The sequence below is a fragment of the Hippopotamus amphibius genome, chromosome 4 (genome assembly GCF_030028045.1).
Source record: "Hippopotamus amphibius kiboko isolate mHipAmp2 chromosome 4, mHipAmp2.hap2, whole genome shotgun sequence".
Classification (NCBI taxonomy): Eukaryota; Metazoa; Chordata; class Mammalia; order Artiodactyla; family Hippopotamidae; genus Hippopotamus; species Hippopotamus amphibius.
The window spans coordinates 135,705,354-135,731,480 of record NC_080189.1 but is presented as its reverse complement, the minus strand read 5'-3'; the positions used below and the strand labels follow the sequence as shown (position 1 = coordinate 135,731,480).

At 38.9% G+C, this 26,127-nt stretch overlaps 1 protein-coding gene across 2 annotated transcripts in view; it reads right to left on the bottom strand.

The window, feature by feature from the left end:
• The window catches only part of MPP7 (MAGUK p55 scaffold protein 7), a 249,262-nt gene that overhangs the window by 4,148 nt on the left and 218,987 nt on the right, over window positions 1-26,127 (bottom strand). For both annotated transcript variants that reach the window (XM_057731577.1, XM_057731578.1), the window contains 4 exons: window positions 12,562-12,642; window positions 3,097-3,190; window positions 1,575-1,683; window positions 355-498 (listed from right to left, as the gene is read on the bottom strand). In XM_057731577.1, coding sequence (XP_057587560.1) covers window positions 355-498; window positions 1,575-1,683; window positions 3,097-3,190; window positions 12,562-12,642 — 428 coding nt within the window. The remainder of the gene's footprint in view (window positions 1-354; window positions 499-1,574; window positions 1,684-3,096; window positions 3,191-12,561; window positions 12,643-26,127) is intronic.

Here is a 26,127-nt window from a genome sequence, read left to right as displayed (position 1 = left end):
TCATCTAGACTATTAATAAGTAATAGTAACAGACTTTGGTAATTTTTCCCTTTAAAAATAAGGCTAGTTGAAAACGCAGTGGTCTTTTTACATGTACCTTCAAAAATTTTCTAAGTATGCATAATAGCATACAAAAGCAGTTCTGAGTCAATGTAATATGAAGATCCCTTTACAGAAGGACAGAAAGCAATTACAGTGCAGTCACTCAAAATGCATGTACCTAAATACGATTCTGTCTTGCGTGGACGTTTGGATCACAACTTCACTCAGTACAGTCTCCCTAACACAGTCACTACTGCAGGTATGATTTTCAGTCCTGCTTATGCATTTTCAGTAAAGCATCCTCACACTCACCGTAAAGGGTTTGGCAGCACCTTGGTCATCTCTGCTTGAAATAATCTTTGCATTTTTTCTTGTCTCCCTCAAACGCTCTATTGATGGAGGCTTTATAAATATCACATAGGGTTTAAATTCTAGTGTCCTTAAGTGCTTCACTGTCTGCAAGGAAGAAAATAAGTTTTCTTTTATTTCTTTATCAGTTCAGGAGTAAGTTTTATAATAAAAGTGAATTTTCTTTCTAAGAAGAAAATTCCTTAAAATTATTTCCTAAATAAGGTTAGCAGGTCTTTCAATATATTATTATACAATCAGTTGTTGGCAATTAAATGTAATAGACACCTCTGAAAAGATGGAGAATGTAACTTGTCTCTAAAAATGCTTTGAACTATTCCATAATTAATATTGAAGAGAAGCGGCTAAAAATACCAGAAAACTAGTTTTTAGATCTAATACCCAAAAGATGCTGTGAGTTAACTTTCTTCACACAGAAGTTTTCCAACCATCCTACTTAAGCCTCTTCCTGACCTCAGGCTGAGGTCTCCCTTTCTCTTTCATTCTGCCCTTCAGAGTCCCTTTCAAAGGGCAAGCCCCTGCTTTTCACGAAGCAAAGCTTGTCAGCACTGCCCCTGGTAATGAGGAGAATGCTGTGGGCTGGGGTCTCTGCTGGGGATCTGTACTGAGACAGGGAAGTGAACTCCTTCACCCACTGGCACTCAGTCCATGTGTTGTGAGTTCCCAGGGTGCCACATAAGCTCTCCCTTGTGGCTGTAAAATTCCTGTAAGATGCCCGCAGCTCTCCCAGGGTGGTTTACGTTTCTAGGATATTTACAGAGCCAAAATCAATGAAAGAGGACTGAGAACCAAAACGTCCATTGTCAAAAACTACGAACACTTACAATAATGCACACAGGAGAATACATTATACATACAATGTAATATATTTTTAAATACAAAATACATAGAAGAGTCATTATACTTGGCAAACACTGAATCTAAATGAGAGTTACAAACACAGATCTCAAGGCTCCCCCAACCTCTCTTTTCTAATAGCAACATGGGCTTTTTTTTTTAGCAGAAACTTCTCAAATTACATTTAAATGCTTCTGTCACCTTACGAAAGCCACCTACTGTAAATGCCAAAAGTGAGTAGATTTCAGATTTACCCCACATTGAAATGCACAAATGTGGTAGATTACACGGGCTAGAGGGTGTTGAGTAGGTCACTGTTCACTTACGTGAGGCTGAACATCCAACAAACACACTTTGTTTTTAGCCAGGACAGACCGAACTGAGTCTATACTTGTGCCATAATAGTTGTTTTTATATTCACCGTATTCAATAAACCTGCAGAAATTAGAATCATTTGTGAATTATATAGATATATACACACACATATATATATGGCAGGCATAATCCATACGTGTAGAGATGGTTTTGCTGAACGTGTAATTTTTTAAACTGTTTTTAATAAAATAACTAGGTCCAAGTACTCCAGAATGTCAATTTCTCAAAAACCTTCTATTTTACTTTTTCAAATCAGTAACACTTGCTTGTATTACACTTAAGCAGAAAAAAAGTAACTTTAGTCCAGCAGTACTCTAATGTTTTCCATCACCTCTTTTTTAGAACTAATGCAATGCAATAAAACAGTGAATAAGCCAAACAATAGAAACTACTGAAATTTCACTGCACAGGAAAGAATAACCAAGCTCAGCTTTAGAAGGAGAGGAGGGACTGGCTGCTGGCTAATGCAATCAGGGCAGCTGATCACGTGCTATAAAACTCAGTCGCTGCGCCAAGCACGAAAAAAGCATTTTGATGTTTCAATAAAATCCCACAATCCTTCATTAAAACACACACTGCTCCCTGAAACCCTAAAATATTCATGCTTAAGCAAATGGAAAACCTGGGGGTAGGAGACTCAGAGCTTGCTAGAGCATGTGGTACAAGCACGACGATTAATATTATTTCAGTTTTTTAAAGAGCCAGTGAGAAAGACAGAGAGGTACGTGGGAAAGACTGGAACTAGGGATGTATTACACAGTTATCAGTTTTTAAAATAAAGTTCTACCCAAATTCTATGTTAAGATTCAATTAGTGGGATTGGGCTTCCTAGGTGGTGCAGTGGTTAAGAATCTGCCTGCCAGTGGAGGGGATACGGGTTTGATCCCTGCTCCAGGAAGATCCTACATGCCTCGGAGCAACTTAGCCTGTGCGCTACAACTATTGAGCCTGTGCTCTAGAGCCTGTGAGCCACAACTATTGAGCCCTCATGCTGCAACTACTGAAGCCCATGTGCCTAGATCCTGTGCTCTGCAACAAGAGAGGCAACAGCAATGAGCAGCCCGTGTACCACAGCAAAGAGTAGCCCCCACTCGCCGCAACTAGAGAAAGCCGGTGTGCAGCAAAGAATACCCAACACAGCCAATAAATAAATAAATAAATAAATAAATAAACTTATTTAAAAAAAAAAGATTCAATTAGTGGGGTAATATGTCAATAATATAATAATACACTAGCAACCTTCCCTTATGCTTCAAAATAATCCCTACACATTCACCTTACCAGATACACAACAGATCTAGGTTATTAAAAAATTACAGGCAAAGATGGGTAATAACCACTTAACTGAATTATCTTTTTATCAGTTTCAAATATTATTATAAAAATGAAAATTCAAATGGAAGGGAATCCTCAGGTGTCTACATGCTTAAAAACAATAGTTCCACAAAAATTCTAAAAAGTACTTCCACATACTTGTTATTTTGAACATCTGTCTCAAACAAATGCTTGGAAATGAAGATATATTCCACACCGTCACTCTCCTGGCTTCTCCTTGCTCTGGTGGTGTCTGGGATTTAATTAAAAAGAGTTCAGAAAAGTCTGCAGCAGCCACCCTACGGATTAAATACTAAAAAAGAAATTAAGTATTTGATTAAAGGACTTTTCTTAAACAAGAGTTTAAAACTTAAAAAAGCAAATTAGCTCATGAAATATAGATATTCCATTAATTTAGTTTTTCCACTGATATTAAAGTTATATTGAAGATGGATTCGAAATTAATTTCATTACGGTTATGCAACTAATTATTCTGAAGGGGCTTTAATACGGTAATTAAATAAAAATGGTATTTCAACCCTTGAGGAAAAAACTCCTTTCTTTTGCAAATAATATACTTGTTATTGTCATCTACCCTACCTTTATTCACTAAAGCAAGTCTACTGCCCACTAGGTTGAAAGGTAAGCTCTAAAATTATTTGACTATGCTCCACACAGGGCACAGGTATATGTCATCAATGTTTTGTTTTACCAACCAAAGTCAAGGACCTCTATGTGCTATTAATTCCTCCCTTGCAAAATTATAAACATCTTCTTGAAATACAAGTGAACTTCTAAAGTTTTAGTAATTTTGCCTAATTGCCTAATACTGAATTATAATGGAGAAGAAAATAACAGTATTAACTTTAAAAACAAAAACAAAATCCTAAGGAGCTGCAAGTGAAAACCTGACTACAGTCCATCCTTCCTGCTGATTGCAACTAAAAATTCTGTACCCAAAACATCTATTTTTGTTTTGAGCACTTTGAAAATCAATAAAGCAGGTAGACTGTGGAAGAGAGTCAGCCTTCATGGGGAAGAGTTTAACTTTTATTTCTTTTTAGCTTTGCCCTGTGGGTGGGCTCTTTCACAGAGCAGCATGGAGGAATGTGTGTCGAAATGCCAACAGAAGCCCTGAGTTTCTGGTGAAAAGAACCAGGAAAACAACACCCCTGTGAGTTGAAGAGTGTGCAAGGAATCCAGGAAGGGGGGGAGCTGCAGAAGGAAACACTCTACTTCTGTGCACAAACCAACACTGTACACGTGCAGCCCAGACTCAAACCATCACAGCAAAGTTTGAAGAAGTGAACTAAGACTAGAATACACAAGTCTCAGCCTAACCCACAAGCAGTGGGAGTACAGAACACACCCAAACCAATGTAGAGACGGCTTAGAGAACGGAGCTGAGACCTGTACTATACACACAAGCTGCAGACTAATCCCTGAGCTACACATGACAGGGCAGGCTCAAATCAACGTAGCAAAAGTTTAGAGAACTGAAGTGAGATTTAAACCATAACTTACAGAAAATGAGATAAAACCTATGGTCTAAACATAAACTAGTTGATTACTTGCTAAAATAACAACATCACCATTCTCCAGAATATTATAACAGAACCTGGAGTCAATACAGAATGCAATTTTATATTATTCAACATAAAAGAACTGAGAAAATATGGCCATTTATTTCTCAAAAGGGAAGATAACAGATGGCAACCCTGACTGACCCACAAGTTAGAACTAGAACTAGAGCAACTATTATAACCATGCTTCATAAGGTAAAGGAAAACACACCTAAAATGACTGAAAATACCAATTTTTAGCAGAGAAACAGAAACTATAAAGAAGAAAACAATGGAAATTTTAGAACTAAAATATACAATATTTTACAAAAACAAACGACTAGATGGGCTCAACAGCAGAATGAAGATGACAGGGAGGAGCCAGTGAACCTGAAGATAGATTAATAGGAATTATAAAATCTGGGCAATAAAGAGCAAAATGATTGAAAAAAATATAAATGGAGCCCTAGGGACCTGTATGAAAATACTGAAATGTCTAACAGGTGCATAATGGGATGCCAGAAAGACTGAAAAGACAGAGGCTTAAAAAAAAAAGTATTTGAAGAAATAATGGTCCAAAACTGCTAAAATCTGGTTGAAGACATACATTCTACAAATTTCAGAAGCTCAAAAATCCCAAACAGGATTAATTCAAAGACAATAATGCCTGGACACATCAAAAGCAAACAACTAAAAGCCAAAGATAAAGAAAAAATCTTGAGAGCATCTAGAAAACAAAAACAAAAACACAGTGCATACAAGAGAACAGATGCATGATTTCAATGACTACAGATTTCTTACCATATATCATAAAACAAGAAATCAATGAAATCATATATTTAAAGTACTGAAAGAAAAGCCCTTCAACCAAAATACCCTTCAGGATTAAAGGCAAAATAAAGACGAGAAACTAGTAGAATTCATCAGCAGATCTGTTCTAAAGGAAATATTCAAGGAAGTTTTTTGGGCTGAAAGGAAATATTAAGAGGGAAACGTATCTTCAGAAATGAAGAAAGGATAAAAGAAAGAACAAATAGTTGAGTAAATACAGAAGTCTACTTTTTTTCTCCTTAAGTTCTTTAAATTATATAAGGTGGATTTAAAGTGAAAGTTATATTATCTGGTGGAGTTTTCAATGTATGCAAATACATTTGACAACCACACAAAAAGACAGAAGTGGAGGTACAGGGATTTATATGATTGCAAGATTTCTTTATTTTATGTGAAATGTCACAAAGTTTACTCTAAGTAGACTGTGAATGGTCAGATATATGCATATTGTAATCCCTAGAGCAACTAGTAAAAAAGATATAAACAGAAAGCCAATAGGTAAATTAAAATGGAATACTAAAGAACATTCAAATAACCACCACCCCCCCCCCAAAAAAAAACCCGGTAGACAAGAAAAAAAAAAAAAAATCAGAGGGAATAAACAGAAAATAAATAATAAAATCGTGGCTTAAATTCAATCATTTCATTAATTCAATAAATGTTAATGGTCTACGTATTCCTATTAAAAGGCAGAGATTGATAGAACAGGTGAAAAAGCAAGACCCCAGTACACATTATCTACTAGTCTATAGGAAAGACATTAAATATAAAGACACAGATAAGCTGAGAGTAAACAGATGATGATATACTATGTAAACAGCATAAGAAGGCTTGAAGTGGCTACTTTAATATCAGATGAGACCTCAAAAAAAAAAGAGAGATAAAGAGGAAACTTAACAATGATAAAAGGTAAATGTATAACAATTGTAAGTGTGTACATACACAGTAACAAAGCAAAGTACACAAAGAAAATTTGCCTGAGTTAAATGAAGAAATGGACAATTTCACAATTAGGAGATTTTAATGCCTCTCTCCCAACAATTGATAAAACTAGAGAAAATATCAGCAAGACAGGTGATCTGAACACCACCACCAACTTCCTGGGTCTAATTAATATCTCTATAACATCACATCCAACAATGGCAGAATACATATTCTTTTCACATGTAAAATAGTAAAGAACAGAATTAACAAAATAGAAAAAAAAAGACAAAGAAAAATGTAAAAACCTAGTCACACTGATCAAGAAAAACAGAGAAAATCACCAATGTGAAGAATGAACAAGGGGTTATTACCACAGAGCCTATAGATATTAAAAAGGAAAAGAGAATATTATGCACTATTCAATGCCAATATATTTGATAATTTAGATGAAATTTCTTGAAAAATACAATGAAGCAAAATTAAAATAAGAGGAGACAAAAAACCTAAATAGCCCTACATCTGTTAAATAAATCAAATTTATTTTTTAAAACTTCCCCAAAAGACAGCTCCAGGCCTAGATGACTGATGAAGCCTATTGATCATTCAAGATGAAATAACACTAATCCTACACAAACATTTTCTGCAGGTAGGAGGAGGAAGCACTGCTTAATTCATTTTATGATATTTATACAAGCATAACAGCAAAATCTAACACATTAGAAAATAAGAAAACTATAGAGAAATATCCGTCATAAATTTAGGCATGGAACTCCTTAACAATTTTAGCAAGTCAAATTATATATATATATATACATGCATACATATACATACATATATATATATATATATATATATATATATTTTAAGTTTCCACATCACAAGAAGGTTGGCTTAACTTTTGGAAAATCAATGGACTTCATCCTATTAACAGAATGAAGGATAAGACACAATCATTTCAATATATGAAGGAAAAGCATTAGAAAAAAGTTGAACACCCATTTGTGATAAAAGGTCTTGGCAAACTGGGAATCACAAGGAATGCCCTCAGACAAAGGGCATCAATGAATCAACATCATATTTAGTGGTAAAAGGCTGAACCGTTTCGCCTGAGGTCAGGAACATGGCCAAGTCAGCTAAACAATAACACAACAAAATAACTTGAAATGGATCAAGACCAAGACGTAAAACCTAAAGCTATAAAACTTCTAGAAGAAAACAGGAGGATGTCTTTGTGACCTTGAGATAGTAAAGCATTTTTAGATAGAACACAAAAAGCAGAAAACATAAAAGAAAAAATCTGATGAATTACCGATCTATGAAACAACATGGGTGAATCTCAAACTCATCATAGTGAGTGAAATAAGCCAGGCGAAAAAGGGAAAAATGGGGGAACATACTGTATAATTCTATTCACATAAAATGCTAGATGATTCAAACTAGCCTTACAGTGACAGAATGCAGATCAGGGGTTTCCTGGGGACAGGGTGGAAGGATGGGTTACAAAGGCATGGGGACATTTTCTGAGCAGATGAAAATGTTCATTATGTTGACTGTGACAATGATTTCACGTGTGTGTGTGTGTGTGTGTGTGTGTGTGTGTGTGTGTAGGTGATCTAAATGTACATTTTAAATATGTGCAGTCTACTTATTTTAATTATATCTCAATAATGTTATAAAAGGAAAAATGTGGTAAGTGGGAAAAAAGTAACCGAACACATAAAGTAATAAATTTATAAAACCTAATTAGTTTAAATTATATTCAAAAGTTAAATTCCCTTCTATTTAGTTAGCAAGCACGCTTTATTTAACATGACGCTCGGAGCTCCTGAACGGTTTTTCCTACTTCCTCTGGAAGAGCACCTAGAGGTAGTGCTTGTTTTTTAGGGAATGTCACTCACTTTGCATAAACAGCACAAAATACGGATAAATTTAATTCTATCATAAAGGCTAAGAATGAATTTCACAGCAGAAAAATAGACTCTATTAGAGTGTATATAACATAATATATATCCGAGAATATGAAAGATATTAAAGTTAGTACAATGTCCTACTTTGGCGCTTAGGATTACTGTTCATTTATTACTTAATTCTGTTATTGTTGTTGCTGGTATTCCTTTAGCAAACAGTAGGCGTAAGAAAAATGTACTGTTGAAAATCAAAACTGAGAATTTTATGTGCATTAAGCTGTCTCTCATGAACTGAAAAAAGGCTGAATAAAATTACTCAGTTTTAATAGCAGAACACTTTGAGAATCCAGAACACACAGTTTAAGGATTACTGCGCGGACACATGGAGTCCCCTTGGGAGGGATAAAAATATTATTAGACCCAAACCAAGTGAATAAGATGTTTATGACACCGCTAAACACATTTATAAGGTAACAGTCTACAACCAAGTTCCTTATCACGATCAACCTGAACTATCCAGGTCCGATGTGGTTTCACCGACGAAGAATTGTACTGCCTAACTGTCATGAGGCACCAGGGGAATCTCACACGCTCATTAACGTCAGGAATCCTGAATCAGGGGTCAGAAAACTCTTCTGAGGAGGAATGAGAAGGGAAAGATGGGCACCAAACCACTACCTCGCCATACTTCACCACTTAAGTGCCATGTTTGTCACTGAAGACAAATGCCAAACAAACATGAGATGAACTCCACTGTCTTCCTGGGCTCCCATCAAAACCCCAGAATAACCACCATGGTGAGAGAGGAAGGAAAAAAAAAATGTTTTAACTGGTCCCCTAATTTGCAATATACATATATATTTTTAGAAATTTCAACAGAGCTTTCCTATGTACAAAGAAGTGTTCTAGAGCACGAGGACTTTAAAACCTATGACAACACATGACTGTGATACACGCCTTCCTGAGAAACCACAGAGAGAGATGAACCGGTGTGGCCGGCTGCAAGCGCGCCCGAATCCCAGACTGTAAACGCTCTGGACTCCATCGGGCATTTGACGTCCACTCGAATATACAGTTAACTAGTTAAATTTACTGAAAGAGGCTTTTGAAAGACTAATTACATATATAGTCATACAGACTTGTTCTGATAAACTGTAGCCTTAAACAACATTGATGCTTCTTATCAAGGATGAAATTTCCCACACAGAAGCATTTTTAGGCAGAAAGCAGGGGTACTGGCCACTTTCTTTAAAAGCAACTTGGAGGGACTTCTCTGGTGGCGCAGTGGTTAAGAATCCACCTGCCAATGCAGGGGACATGGGGTTCGATCCCTGGTCTGGGAAGATCCCACATGCCACGGAGCAACTAAGCCCATGTGCCACAACTACTGAGCCCACATGCTGCAACTACTGAAGCCCACATGCCTAGAGCCCGTGCTCCGCAAGAAGAGAAGCCACCGCACTGGGAAGCCCTCACACTGCAACAAAGAGTAGCCCCTGCTCGCCACAACTAGAGAAAGCCCGTGTGCAGCAATGAAGACCCAACACAGCCAATAAATAAATAAATAAATAAACAAATAAATAAATAAAATAAATTTATAAGAAAATATATAAAAGAAACTTGGAATGTTTAGTATGGGTATACGGAGCATTTTAAAAGATACTATAGTTTGTTCACCCATTTCAGCACAAAAGAAACAGCATTTACCTAATTTAGCATCCTTTTAAAAAGTTTAAGTGGATTACAGATTCACAAGTTGCAAAAATTGCACATAAAGGCCCCATCACTCAGCTTCCTCCAATGGTAACACCTTCCATAACTACAGCACCTATCAAAACCAGGAAATTAACTAAATCAACAATTAACTAAACTACCAAGTATTTCTTTTCTATGTTTAAAAACCTGAAGTATGACATACAGATGAGTTCCCATGAAAGCTTGATGAATTTTCACACATCAAATACAGCCGTGTAACCAGCACTCAGAATCACCCTCCAGCCCACCCCCTCAAGATTTCTAACAGCATGTTTCTTGCATTTATACAAATGGGAGTCACAAGCGCACTCTTTTGCATCTACGTCTTTTTGCTCAGCATAACGTTTGTGGGAGTCGTGTGTACTTCTGCGTGTGGTAGCAGGTTATCGTTGCATTACAACACCGCATTGTGTGGATACACCATCATTTGCTTAGCCAGTCTACTGCTGATGGGTACGGGGGTAGTTTCCAGTTTTGAGCTCTTCTGAGTACTGTTTCTATGCATATCTGAGTACACGGCTGTATTCTGTGAGGAGCGTCCTGGGGTGGAATGGCTGGGTCACAGGGTATCGTGTTTGCCCAGCCTCAGCAGATACTGACACTTAATGCTCCACAGTGGCTGAGTTAATCTGCATCCCCAGCAGAAATGTGTGAGAATTCCACTGCTCTACGTTTTTTCCATTTACCCATTCTGGTGGATAGCTGGTACATTTTTTAGAACGGAGAATTATAGAGTTAAACATCAAAACAGAATACTGGTGGTATAATCAAAGCAATAATTTTTCTCCAAATAATCAAGCATCTACATAAAAGCCTTTTACAAAGCAAAGCAATCTAAAATTCCAAACCTGCTCTTAAAATATCTTCTTTAATGAATTAAATCATCCTCCCTTGATGCTATGGCTGTATTTCTCACACGCGTCTGACGCAGTGAATCACCTGGGGTGCTTGTTGTAAGTACAGATTTTCAGGAATTCTGTCAGATCTCCAGAAGGAGAATCTCTTTGGAAAGGCCTTGGAATCTTTTCATAAGAACCTCAAGAGACTCTTATTATCAGGCAAGTATGGAAAACACTGTGTTCTGGGGATCTTTTGACATTAACACCTGTTTAAAAAAGAAAATTACTCCTTTAGGGATTTCTCTGGAGAGTCTCAGCCCCAGAACATTTCTGTATGATGTTAATTTCTGAAACAACTTTAGATGCAAATAGTATTTCAATAGTTGGATAAATTAAGTCCAAAGTGCCTTAAGTAGTATCAAAACTATCATGGAGGGTTACATTTAATAGACAGCCTTATTAACTTTTGTCCTCTTCAAAAGAAATTAGTTTTTACTACTAATTGGGCTACAGTAAAGAGACTTTGGAGCTGGAAAGGGTTGTAAAGCGTCATACGGGAGGAAGAACATGAAACCTGGTTCAAGTCCAAGTGCAACTACTGCCTATGGAACCTTTGAGAAAATCAAAATATCCTCTCTACCTGTTTCCTCCTCTGTGACATGGAGATATTGCCCATCTTACGCCGTTGTTGGGAGGACAAAATAAGACACAGAGGCACTGAAGCCAAAGTAGGAAATTAATAAATTTGCTTTTTGCCTTTGCCATCTGTTTTCCATCCTTTAGGTTCCTTCTGTAATTGCTCACCTGTAAGCTTAACCACTGTTTCGTAAGGTCTTCTAATGACCTGTATATTGCAATTCAGCTTTTGTGAGAGAAGTGCATAATTAAAGTAAAAATAAAAAGAAACAGCTTAATTCCATATCTCCATTTTCCTTTACTCTCATCTCTGTTGGTAGAAACCAGCAGCCCTGTAACTCAGGGCTGAAAATGATTACAAACAATAACTTGGAAAAATGTAGTAACAAGGAGTAACGAGGTAACAGAAAACTATAATTTTAAAATAAAGTTGAACTTGTCCAGGAGTAGAGAACATTGCTAATGGCAATATACAAATGACTTTTTTTTAACATTACTAGAACTACTTACAAAGCCAACATTTCAATCTAGTCTTTTAGACAGTTCCCTAACATCAACACATTAAGTCGTCAAATGGCATTTATTCTGCAGGTCAAAATGCTTCCAGGATCATGTCTCATTTGTAAGAATGCCTGTGAAATCCACTTTTATAAAAACAGACCTAATTCTGTACACTGAAAAGAAGCCTACCACATGTGTTTTATATGACCATCAAAAGCCCATCTTACTACATGCCAATTACTACAATATGAAAAGTAATTAAGAAACATTTATATTACAAGAAGCCTCCTTCAGCTCTCTGCAGTTTGATCCTTCTAATCTTAAAGCTCATTGGAAACTCTGGAAATTGAAGAACTAGAATAAACTTGTATTTAGAAGAAAACTTGTAAGTAATCATTTGATGTCGTGCATGTATTAAAATTTACCATAAAAACTGCGCGTAGGGAAGTTGAAATCAACAAACCCCTTGCCAATGATCTGTGTAATCTGGGGCAAATCTGTTAACTCTTGTACCTCAGTTTCCTCCTCTGTAAAATGGGAACAACGTCACTCACTACTCCCCAGGGCTGTGGTGAGGTCTACACGTGAATGCTAATAGCAGGGCTTGCAGCACAAGCGCTGGGTACGTGCCAGGGCAGCAGTTGTAGCATCAAACAGCACAGAACTTACGGGGCACTGTCACGCCATAGTGCTGTGTGTCACTGATCAGCAGCTTTCGTTTCAGTTCGTTCAAACCTACTCCTACAGGACCTGAAAAACAGGATAAAAGAAATTCATTCCTGAACAAAACACCATATAAACATTGCTGTAACTGACATGAATCCACAGGACAGACTGGAAACGTGTATCCAACTTCACATATGTCCCAAGTAAAGAGATTATCTCTGGTTAAGCTGTACGTAAGAAAAAGCGAGGAGTTATTTGGTTGCTTTTCTACTTTTTATTTTTTAATTTTTATTGTTTATTTTGTATTTCACTTTTCTACTTTTTAAATTTAAATCCCCACCTTTCCATTAAAAAGATTAGACATCTTTGTTTTAAATGAAACATACTCAAGAGTATCTGAGCACATTAACAGGTAACAGTATCCAGAAGACCTTAAAAAACAGATGCACCTAAAAAAACACAATTACACAATCTGGACGTGGATCATTTCAATTTTAAACATTTTTAGATCTTAATAAAAAAAGAAAATCTTTGAACCTTGATTTTATTTTAGGTGCAAACCTAATTATGCATTTTAAACTTACAAAACCATCAGCACAATGTCAAGATATCCTCTGCAACACTGTATATTCTCAGTTGGTCCTTAAGCCTCTGAAAACTTGCAGAGACCTTACATATTTAATTAAATGTGCACTTACTAAACACCTAGAGTGAACAAGGCATACAGCAAATGCTGTGAAGAATAAAAGATAAGTGAAGTCCGCCTTCAAAGAAAGTAACTGGGTTGGGAGAGTCACCCAAAATGATTAAGAGACTGGGCCCCCAAAACAGAGTGGTTTCAAACATGAGTCCGAAATCAAGTTGGAAGGGCACAAGCTCCAGATGGCCAGCTTCTCTCAACTCTGCCATCAGGGGCTACTTAGTGATGGTGTCAGGCCTTGAGCAGAACACACACTCCGGGCCAGACGGCCCACAGAGCCTCAGCCTCGTTATTCCCTCAGCTGCTGACACTGATGCTATAGTCTGAATGTCTGTGTCTCCCCCAGTCCACATGTTGGAATCCTAATGCCCAATGTGATGCTGTTAGAAGAGGAGGCCTTTGGAGGATTCTGAGGTCATGAGGGTGGAGCCATCATAAATGGGATTAGTGTTCCTATAAAAGATGCCACAGAGTTCCCTAGCCCCTGGCCGTGTGGCAGCACAAAGAGAGGAAAGAGCCCTCAGCCCTCCTGCTGGCATCCTGATCTCCGACTTCTAGGCTTCAGAATTGTGAGAAATCAATGTCTCTGGTTTGTAAGCCACCTGGGCTGTGATATTTTGCTGTTGGCCTGCAAGGACTAAGACACTGGACGAGTTCTCATCCTTGAGCCTTGGCTGGACTTCGTTCTAATTCTAAAAGGATCGTGCTCCCTTCCTCGGGAGGAATAATGAAAACCCGTGTGTAGTAACTAGCACAGCACCCAGGTATCCAAGGGTTCACTCCCTTGCCTGCCTGCTCTTCCAGGCTTTGAGAATAAGGTTTTACGCCGGACAATGAAGCACATTCAGGAGGAGAGCACAGCAGGGTGGGCGTCCGGGTGAGGGCGACGTCGGAGCAAAGACGAAGAGGCGGGGGTAGGGACCGTGCCATCCTCGCTCCAGTGCTAAGTAGGTGCAGGGACTTCCCACCAGGTGGTCATCTCAACCCTCCAGTCTCCTCTCTCCTCACACCTGCAGCCTCCCCCTCTAAGCAAACAATTGCCCAAGGCTGTCGATTTTCCCTCCTAAATATACCCAGAGCCGCGACGTGCCACTGCCACATGAGCCCGGACACCACGTCTGTGCTCCTCCTGAGTCAGCCTCCCAGCGGCTCCCACACCCGCTCAGCAGCCACTTCACCCCATCGTCCCCCAGCAGCCAGCGTCATCTTTTTAAGGAGGTGTTCTGGTCCCACCAACCCACTGCTTAATACTCTGGGAGACGCAGTTTCCGGTGCCTCTTTTGAAAAAGACTGAGATCCTTACATGGACCTGATCCCCACCTTTTCCTTCTGCCCCCACCTCTCCCTTCATATGAAGCCCCAGGTAATTCCGATGCAGCCTTCAGAGCTCAGCTCAAACAGCTCTTCCTCAAGAGTGTCTCTCTTGACCCCGTCTCTCGTTTTTCAGTTCTCAGAGCATCCTGTACATCTCCCTCATGAGACAAAATTCAAGAATCGTAATTAAACAACTGGTTGATGCACTGCTTAATGGCCTGTCTACACCACCAAACAGAGGCAACTGTGAGAGCAGGAATTCTATTCTGTTGTTTCCCTTCCCCGTTAGGTAAGCCCTCAATATTATTATCGCTGAATGAATATAACTTCTAGTGCTCCCATCACCACCTCAGGCTCAGACCTCAACGACGTCCGAGAACACAGACACCAACACATGCAATTCCTCAAAACCCTTTCCACGTACGCGTCTAGACCCAGCCACACCGCCGGCGCCTTCTCTCCAGGCTCGCACCCCAACACCTTCCCTCAGGGACGTCTCTTCCTGCATCTTCACCTCTCTTGCTTTCTCTTTTGAGCTCCTTCCATCGGTACTTAGAATTAACATTGTCTCCTACCTTAAAACAACAAGAATGACCAAGAAAACTCGAAAACAACTCCCTTAACCTCATGCTGTCCTCCAGCTACTGCGCGCTCCCGTCCCCAGCATCTCAGTCTAGGCTTCCATCCCTTCTCACGAGCATCTCTCCTTCTACCTCCAGGGGAACAGGATCCAATGTGGATCCTTCGACAGGTCTGCACAGATTGTGTGCTGGGAGCTGCGTTTCTCTCTCTAACCTTCATTCTCGCCACTCCCGCCTTGCTCTGCACACTTAGGCTGCATGAGACCCCCGCTTCCTGGAATGTGGTGGGTTCTCCCTGTGCTGCTGGGTCATCGCACACCACTCACTTTTGCAAAAACATTCCTGTCCTTTCCTGGCTAATTCACACTTCATCTTAGATACACCTTAGGGATTCTTCCCTGACACTTAAAACGTGCGTAGGGGGCCAAGTTCTTGGGTTCCCTGTACTTGCACATCAAAGGACCAATCACACTCTATCATAAATGTCTACAGACTGGAAAACAGTGTTGTCATCTGTTTGTTCACCAATTGTTTCCCCAGCTGGCAAATTGTGGGCACTCATTAGGTTGTTTTATTTACTTAAGTGACACTCAGTAATTATGCTGTTATGGAGGTAAAACTATTTGCTGAATGAACCAAAGGCGTAAGAGTTAAATAAGAAGCATCTGCACCTAGAAGGTCTGGATATGGTGGTTAGATAATGCGCTCAAAGTCATAACAGAAGTTGATAGGGCTCACAATTGAACTTGGCTCCTTGATCCTAAGATGCAAGCAGAAGGGAAGGGGATGACTTTGGCTCTGGAACGGTGAGTTTAAGGGATGGAAATCCATCTGCCTAAACCCAGACAAGGACCGCAGTGCCGATCGAGACACAGGCGGGGTCTCCTCATGAATGGAGTCACATCGAGGCAAAACAAGACAGCGAAAAGAGGGGAGAAAAGTGATTTACTGGTGGTCTCTAAAACACCAGGCACCATGCTGAGGCTCACGTGTTTTATCTTCTCTGAAAGGACAAACAACATTTTGAGTAAGTGCTAAAACTTACTCTTTAAAATAAATAGAAAACAAACAAGAAAAACAAGGGGTTTTTACAATGGTGTGCAGATGACACAAACCTGATTATATATGCTGCAAAAAAAAAAAAAAACCCAGCTAACAAAACACTAAAACTTAAACAGTGGACCCTGGCCTGCCATGCCCACTCCCCACCAAGGCACCAAGGACTAAGAGGGGGACGTGAATTCACTGTTCCTTCAGTCGGGCTGGGCTCTGGAGTACTTCCCAGAGTGTGAGCTAATTTGCTGAGGGAAAGTCTCGCATTTTTTCCTTTTTTTCCTTTCTTCTTCTACCCATGCCAGAAGACCACAGTGGTTTATTTTAACTCTGGGAAAAAATATAATTTTAAAAAACTTGGTATGTTTGAATTAGTGGGGGAAAGAATACTGTTTCTAACATGATACTCTTACATTTGGATTATTTTCAACTTTAGCCTTTACATAATCTAACTCTTACTAGGGATCTTGCTTTACTGCATGCCTACAGACCATGCCAAGAACGTGCAGTGGCAAAATGTTTTATTTTAAAAATTTCCCCTAGGTTAGGTTATTTGAAGTCATCATCTTCACGGTGGGATACTGTCACAAAAAGATTAAAATAGGGACATAATTTTAATCATTCTTACTACAAAATTATGTGGCAGACCAATTAACAGCATTTTCCCTGCCAGGCCCTTGGACCAATTCTGCCACCCACACCAGTGAAGTTCTAGACTTTTGCCTCTTTTAGATCTTGACCTTAAGATCACATCTTACTGCCACACTCCTGTCCTGTGTGCTTTTTCTATGGTGGGGCCTAAGTCCACATCTTTAGTTGGCTGGTGTGTATTTGGACTACTTACACCACAGTCGGTCTAGGGAAGCGCACAGGGTTGGGATCACTCATACGCCTGTGTAACACATTCGTCTCCTCTTCAGTGTATAATTTTTACCACAATTGCTGAAGTACATTTACATGAATGTATACAAATCAGTTACGCTAGAGTTTGTTTCCAGCTGTGTCTGTTCATGCTAAAGGGAAGCAAAGAAGATAATCTAAATAGCACGTATTTAAATCACAGACGCAGGATTTGGAAGAGCAAGGATGATGACGACGCAATGAGGTCTTTTTATGCAGCAGGTTTGTGTCACACGGTTTACATACACCATGACTAATCCTCAAAACAGCCCTGCAAGAAAGCTATTATTATCCTTGTTTTACAGATGAGAAAACCGAGACAATGAAAGGGTAAGTAATTTCCCCAAGATCGCACATCTGGAGTGTGGCTTAACTGGTATTCAGAAGCCTGTGTGTCTGCCTTCAGAGTCTGCATTCTTTCCATTCGATCCATCATCTTATCAAAAGAATGCCGAAAGGATGCGGGCTCAGGGAGCCAGTTGCTCAGCTGCTTGTGGCCGTGACCTGCGACGTTACAGAGTCTTTCACCGCATTCCAAGCTGTCCCTCAATTTAAATAGTGATGAAAGTTATGCCTGTGGAATATAAGACACGGGCTACAAAATGTGGCAGAAGTCAAATCCAGAGAGCTCAAAACTCATCCTGTGCAGAACCTCTGAGAAACCGAAACTAAACTTCATGAAGATGACAAGCATACCTGGCCGGGGCAGCTCACACAGGGCACGTCTATTAGGATTCTGGATTCAGGACTAAGGGAAATCGAATAGAATGATGATATTAAAGGAGAAGCCAACCAAGCACATTAAAAGATCATTTTGGTGTTCATTAATTTGGAATTCATGCAGTGAACTAAAGTGGATGGGCTTGCTAGCTTTAAAAATAAAAGAATGTTTCTATTGAAGCAGGAATGTAAATAAGTATCTGGGTTTTTTTAATTTCATAAGAATTTAGCAAATCACTTTGTGTGCAAATTCTGGAAAGAAAGAATAAAGTTAGTTGAAATTCTTGTAAAAAATATGTCAAATGGATAGGTAAGATAATTAGAAAGGCATATTACTTTTAATTACTTGCATGCATTTGATTAGTAACTCTTTCCTGACAGTAGGCAAGTGCGTTGTGTGTGATTTTACACAAAGGCTCATTCATTTCAGCCACAGAAATACAGCCCATTTGGGGGTTAATAAAATGATGCTAGTTAAGTTTCTATTTAAAGCTTTATATTTAGGAAAATATTCCCATTAACTAAATATAAAAATGCATTTATTTTTATCTTGTAAAGAAAGATTTTGAAGGGTGGGGCCAAGATGGTGGAGTAGGAAGACCCCGAGCTCACCTCCCCCCACAGGCACACCAAAATTACAAATATTTACAGAGCAACTATCAATGAGAACAACCTAAAGGCCAACAGAAAAGATCTTCCACAACTAAAAATACAAAGAAGGAACCACAACAAGATGGGTAGGAGGGGTGGAGATAAGGTATAGTCAAGACACACGCTCCCAGTAGGTGACCCAGAAACAGGAGGAAAATTACAATTGCAGAGGTTCTCCCCAAGGAGCAAGGGATCTGGGTTGCACATTGAGCTCCCCGGCCTGAGGGTCCTACACCAAGAAGATGAGCCCCCAGAACTTCTGGCTTCTCTCCTTTCAGGAGAGCCAGAGGCTGTGGGAAATAGAGACTCCACTCTTAAAGGGCACATATAAAATCTCACACACTCTGGAGTCCAGCACAAAGGCAGTAATGTGACAGAAGCCTGGGTGAGACCCTCTTGCTGATCCTAGAGAGCCTCCGGGAGAGGCAGGAGGGAACTGGCACGGATGCAGGCATAAGCCACTTGGGGAGCTCGTTCTACCATAACGATGTGGTGCTGCAACTGCCTTTTTGGAGTCCTTCCTCCAGCCTATTAGTGCTGGACACTGAGCTGCCCAGCAGAGGGCCAGAACCAGCCCCACAACCCCTAGGGCCTGCAACCAGCCCTGCTAGGACCTGGCCCCACACAACAGTGGGCTGACAGCCACCACATGAGGCAGGGCCGGGCAGCCGACTGGACTGGGGTCAGCCCCACCTAACAGCGTGCCCACAGTAGTCAGCCCCACCGCAACAGAAGGGTCCACTCAGCACACATAAGGGGCACCCCTAGAGCCTGTAGCTCTGGTGACCAGAGAGGAGGGTGCTGTTGAGTCCCACTGGACACCGCCTACATAAGGCCACTTCTCCAAGGTCGGAAAAACCAACTTACCTAACGCATACAAATAAACATGGAGAATTAGGCAAAGTGAGGTAACAAGAATACGTTCCCAACAAAGAATATTAAACCCCAGAAGAACTAAGCAAATTAGAGGTAAGCAATCTACCCAATACAGTTCAAGGTAATGATCATAAAAATGCTCAAAGAACTTGGGAGAAGAATGGATGAACACAGTGAAAAGTTTAAAAATGTTAGAAAGTATAAGGAAGAACCAAACAGAGCTGAGGAATACAGTAACTGAAATAAAAAAAAAAATCACTAGAAGAATCAACAGTATATTAGATTATACAGAGGAACAGATTAAGTGAAGTGGAAGACAGTGTAGTGGAAATCACCCCAGCTAAACAAAAAAACAGAAAAAAGAATTTTTTAAAATGAGGCTAGTTTAAAAAACCTCTGGGACAACATCAAGTGTATTAACATTCACATTATAGGGGCCTCAGAAGGAGAAGAAAGAAAGTGGCAGAGAACATATCTGAAGCAATAATAGCTGAAAACTTCCCTTAACCTGGGAAAGAAATAGACATCCAGGTCCAGGAAGCACAGTCCCAAACAAGGTGAATCCAAAGAGGTCCACATCAAGCCATGATAATTAAAATAGCAAAAACTAAAGATAAAGCAAAGATTTTAAAAGCAGCGAGAGAGAAGAAACTAGTTATGTACAAGAGAACTTCCACAAGACTAGGAGCTGACTTTTTAGCAGAAACTTTGCAGGCCAGAAGGGAGTGGCATGATATATTCAAAGCGATGAAAGGGAAAAACCTACAATCAAGAATAGGCTATCATTCAGATTGGAAAGAGCAATAAAGAGTTTTACAGAGAAGCAAAGGCTAAAAGAGTTCAGCACCACTATACCAGCTTTACAAGAAATGTTAAAGTGACCTCTAAGCAGGAGTGGGGGGTTGGGGGAGGAATCTCATTGGTAAAAGCAAACAAACAGTAAAGGTAGTAGATCAACCACTTATAAATCCAGTAGAAAGATTAAAGAACAAAGTAGTAAAATCAACTTTTTCCATAATAAGTAGTTAGGGGATACACAAAAGATGTAAAATATGATGTCAAAAACATTAAACATGGGAGAAGGGGGAGTAAAAACACAGAGTTGTTACCATGCATTTGAACTTAAGATCAGGAAGTTAAAATAATCATGTATATATGTAGGTGGTTACATATGAAGCTCATTATAACCATCAATCAAAAATCTATAATAGACACACACAAAATAGAGAGAACTTCAAATATGACAGTAAAGACAGGCATCAAATCAAAAGGGAAGAAAAGGAGGGACTTTTGTGGTGATCCAGTGTTTGGGAATCTGCTCCCAGGGCAGGGGGCCTGGGTTTGATCCCTGGTCAGGGAACTAGATCCCACATTCTGCAACTAAGACCCAGCACAGCCAAATAAATAATAAAATAAATTCAAAGGAAAAAAAATCAACAGGGAAGAGAACAAAGGAAAAGAACAAAAAAGAATTACAAAACAATTGGAAAACAATTCACAGAATGGTAATAAGTATCAATACATACATGTCAATACTTTAAATGTAAATGGACTAAATGCTCCAATCAAAAGACATATAGTGGACAAATGGATAAAAAAACAAGACCCATATATATGCTGCCTACCAGATACTCACTTCAGATCTAAAGTCACATACAGACTGACAGTAAGGGGGTGGGAAAAGATATTCCATGCAAAAGCAAACAAAAATAAAGTTGGGGTAGCAATACCTATATGAGACAAAACAGACTTTAAAACTAGCACTGCAACAAGAAACAAAGAAGGATATTACATAATGATAAAGGGTTGAATCCAACAAGAAGATATAACAATTGTAAATATATACGCACCCAACATAGTAGCACCTAAATACATAAAGCAAATATTAACATATATAAGGAAGAAATTGACAGTAACAGAATAATAGTAAGGGACTTTAACACCCTACTTAACATTAATGGACCGATTATCCAGAGAGAAAATCAGTAAAGAAACAGTGGCCTTAAATGACATGGAAGAGCCAATGGTTTAATAGAAATATAGAGAACATTCCATCCACAAAGCAGCAGAACATTCCTTTCAAGTGCACATGGAACATTCTCCAGGATAGATCAGCTGCTAGCCACAAAACAAGTCTCAATAAATGTAAAAAGATGGAGATTATGTCAAGTATCTTTTCCAACCACTAGACTAGAAATCAACTACAAGAAAAAACTTGTATTTGCCACTTTTATTCAAAATAGTATTGGAAGTCCTAGTCACAGTAATCAGACAAGAAAAAGAAATAAAAGGAATCCAGATTGGAAAGGAAGAAGTAAAACGTCTGTTTGCAGATGACATGATAGTATACATAGAAAATCCTAAAGACACTACCAAAAAACTAGAACTCACCAATAAATTCAGTAAAGTTGCAGGATATAAAATCAATACACAGAAATATGTTGTGTTTCTATACACTAATGACAAACTATCAGAAAGAGAAATTAAGAAAACAATCCCATTTACCATCACATCACAAAGAATAAAATACCTAGGAATAAATCTACCTAAGGAGGTAAAAGACCTGTTCTTAGAAAATTATGACACTGATGAAAGAAGTTGAAGGTGACACAAACAGGTGGAAAGATACACTGTGTTCATGGATTAGGAAGTAAATATTGTTAAAAGGATCATACTATGCAAGGAAATTACAGATTCAGTGCGATCCCTATTAAAATACCAGGGGCATTTTTCACAGAACTAGAACTAATAGCTCTACAATTTGTATGGAAACTCAGAAGACCCCAAATAGCCAAAACAATCTTGAGAAAGAAGAACAAAGCTGGAGGTATTATGCTTCCTGATTTTAAACTATACTACAAACCTATATAATCTAAACAGAATGGTACCAGCACAAAAACAGACACAGATATCAATGGAACAGTACAGATTTTTTCCAAAGAAGACATACAGATGGCCAACAAACACATGAAAAGATGCTTAACATCACTAATCATCAGGGAAATGCAAATCAAACCAGTGAGATACCATGTCACACCTGTCAGAATGCCTACTGTCAAAAAGACAACAAACTGGAATTCCTAGGTGGTGCAGTGGTTGAGAATCCACCTGCCAATGCAGGGGACACGGGTTTGATCCCTGCTCCAGGAAGATCCCACATGCCGCAAAGCAACTAAGCCCTTGCACCACAACTATTGAGTCTGTGCTCTAGAGCCCGTGAGCCACAACTATTGAGCCCATGTGCCCCAACTACTAAAGTCCACATGCCTAGAGCCTGTGCTCCACAATAAGAGAAGCCACCATAATGAGGAGGCCGCGCACCACAATGTAGAGTAGCCCCTGCTTGCCACAACTAGAGAAAGCCCATGTGCAGCAATGAAGACCCAATGCAGCCAATTAATAATTAATTAATTTAAAAAAAGACAACAAATACCAAGTTTTGGCAAGGATGTGGTGCATTGCTGGTAGGAATGTTAATTGGTATAGCTACTATGGAAAATAGTATGGAGGTTCCTTAAAAAGTTAAAAATAGAACTAGCATACAATACAGCAAATCCACTTGTGGATATTTTTCCAAAGAAAACAAAAATATTAAGTCAAGAAGATGGGGCTTCCCTGGTGGCATAGCGGTTAAGAATCCACCTGCCAATGCAGGGGACACTTGTTTGAGCCCTGGTCTGGGAAGATCCCACATGCCGCAGAGCAACTAAGCCTGTGTGTCAAAACTACTGAGCCTGTGCTCTAGAGCCTGCAAGTCACAACTACTGAGCCCATGCACTGCAACTACTGAAGCCCATGTGCCTAGAGCCCATGCTCCACAACAAGAGAAGCCACTTCAATGAGAAGCCCACGCACCACAATGAAGAGTAGTCCCTGCTCCCTGCAAATACAGAAAGCCTGCACACAGCAATGAAGACCCGATGCAGCCAATAAATAAAAACTAAAATAAACTAATTAATTTACAAAAAAGAAGATATATGCACCCCTGTGTTCACTGCAGCCTTATTTCCAATAGCCAAGACATGGAAGCAACCTGTGTCCACTGATATATGAATGGATAAAGATGTGGTACATATATACAGTGGAGTATTACTCAGCCATAAGAAAGAATGAAACCTTACCATTTGCTACAACATGGATGGACCTAGAGGGTTTTATGCTAAAGTGAAGTAAGTCAGATGGAGAAAAACATATATCATATTATTTCACTTATATGTGAAATCTAAAAATCAAAACAAATGAATGAACAGAAAGAGACTCAAAGATACAGAGAAGAAACTGGTGGTTGCCAGAGGGAAGGGGGCCAGGTGGATAAGTGAAATAGGTGAGGGAGATTAAGAGGTACAAAATTCTAGTTATAAAATAGTAAGTCAAGGGGATGTAGGGTATAGCACAGGGAACACAGTCAGTAATATTTCAGCTCTGTATGGTGACAGATAGTAACTGGACTTATCTTCATGATCATTTTGAAATGAAAATTATGGAATCAAATTAATTTATAATATTTTAAGAGGTTTAAAAAAAATCTTTATGTAAATTCTCAGCCTTTATTTTTTTTTCCTTTAATTTTTTGGCCACGCTACGCGGCATGTGGGATCTTAGTTCCCCGACCAGGAATCGAACCCACACCCCCTGCATTGGTAGCGTGGATTCTTAACCACTGGCCCACCAGGGAAGTCCCTCAGCCTTTATTTGTATAGGAGAATTAAGACGTATGACAACTCTGACCCAATGACCCTGAAGTCTGTTGAAATTATTGGTGCATTATCCATGTAACTGTGAGAGGCTGAATTTTTTCCATTGTTCTCTTTTCAGATTTTCTTCTTATTCCATGAATATTTTTAAGGATTTATGCTTTGCTTATGTGTGGAAAATACGAAATAAGTTTGTGTTAGAATGCTAACACAATATCCTTTCAAAATTAATTCACAGTTAGTTGAGCATGAAAGTTTTCCATTCTGTAAACATGACCCCCCAAAAGATCTACTTTCTGAATCTGAAACAGACATGTACAATTAAAAATTTTAAAAGGCTGAATGAGTGAAGAAAGCACTGGGGCAGTAAAACCAGTGCCTACAGTAGCACTTTGAAACTGTAAGAACACCAAAAGAATGCTTTAAAATATTGGTATGCTGTTCTTACACTGAAGAAAATAAAATGGCCATGCTCTATGATATTGTACTTTGAAGCTTCAAGCATCTACTTATTTATGTGTTAGCACAGATCCTGAATCACTGAATAATTATTTATTAGAACAATAATGTATTACTATTGTAAAAATAATGTTTGAAACCAATGAAATGTGGTATTTTTTTTCAAATGACACTCATGTAGTCCTACAAAGAATTAGCATAAGGTAATTTCTAATTTGTAAATATCCAGCGCAGAATTTAGTTGTAGTTTTCCTCAAAGCTGATGATCAACAAATTGAATTTAATAATGTAAATAAGGATGGATGGTACCTTACACATAAAAGGTCAATATGCTAAAAATTATAGTATTAATCTGTTAGGAAAGAAACTTCTCAGAAAGAGACTCAGGTAGATGGAGATTAGCCCATTTAGTTTTTGTTTTAATTTTTTAAGCTCTTTATTGGAGTATAATTGCTTTACACTGTTGTGCCAGTTTCTGCTGTACAACAAAGTCAGTCAGCTGTATTTATACATATATCCCCATATCCCCTCCCTCCCACGACTCCTTCCCATCCTTCCTATCCCACCCCTCTAAGTCATCACCCATCATGGAGCTGATCTCCCTGTGTTATGCAGCAGCTTCCCACTAGCCATCTATTTTACATTTGGTAGTGTCTATATGTCACTTCGTCCCAGCTTCTGCTTTGCTGTCCCCCAACCCCGTGTCCTCAAGTCCATTCTCTACATCTGCATTTTTATTCTTGCCCTGTCACTGGGTTCATCAGTACCATTTTTTTAGATTCCATATATGTGCGTTAGCATACGGTATTTGTTTTTCTCTTTCTGGCTTACTTCACTCTATATGACAGACTCTAGGTCCATCCACCTCTCTATAAATAAGCCAATTTCATTCCTTTTTATTAGCCCAATTAGTTTTAACATACTATGTATTCATGTATCAGTCATAGTGTATCAATGATAAAATCGATTTTTATTTATGTCTAATATTAAATTATATATTGGAAAGAAAGCTGTTGCTCTGACCAAGTACTATTCACTTTTGCTATTGATCTTTGAACATGCTGGGACATACATAAAGGACGTGTATTATGTGGAAAGCTACTGACACAGATGCAGCTTTTACCATGTGTTTACCTCCAGTGTACCTGCACTGCTGAACATGACAATTCTTCCACATATTCCCCCAGACATTTTATGGTATTGGCCAGACTTGTGGCTCTTACTATCCAGTGAAAAACATCAGAATTACTGGAGACTGCAATAAATACCCAAACTGCTTTTGTGCCTTAAAAAAAAAAAAAAAAACCCACACTTACCCATGTGATTTATTGCAAAACAAATCAAACAAAATCTCTAGGTATTCCTTGGATCAGATACATGTTATAAGAAGTTTACTTACCATATTGCAGGACTACTATATTTGCTGCTCTAGGCATAAAATAAAAACAGTCATGCTATAATATTTGACATACAATCTTATAATGATGACATTAGTGGGTGGCTGGATTTTTGTGTTGGAGAGTGACAAATCTGCTTATGAAACCCAATTTAAAGTTCCCTGGGAATCAAACTACATAGAAAACATAGCAACTTAGCAGTTCATAACAAGCCTTGATAGAGA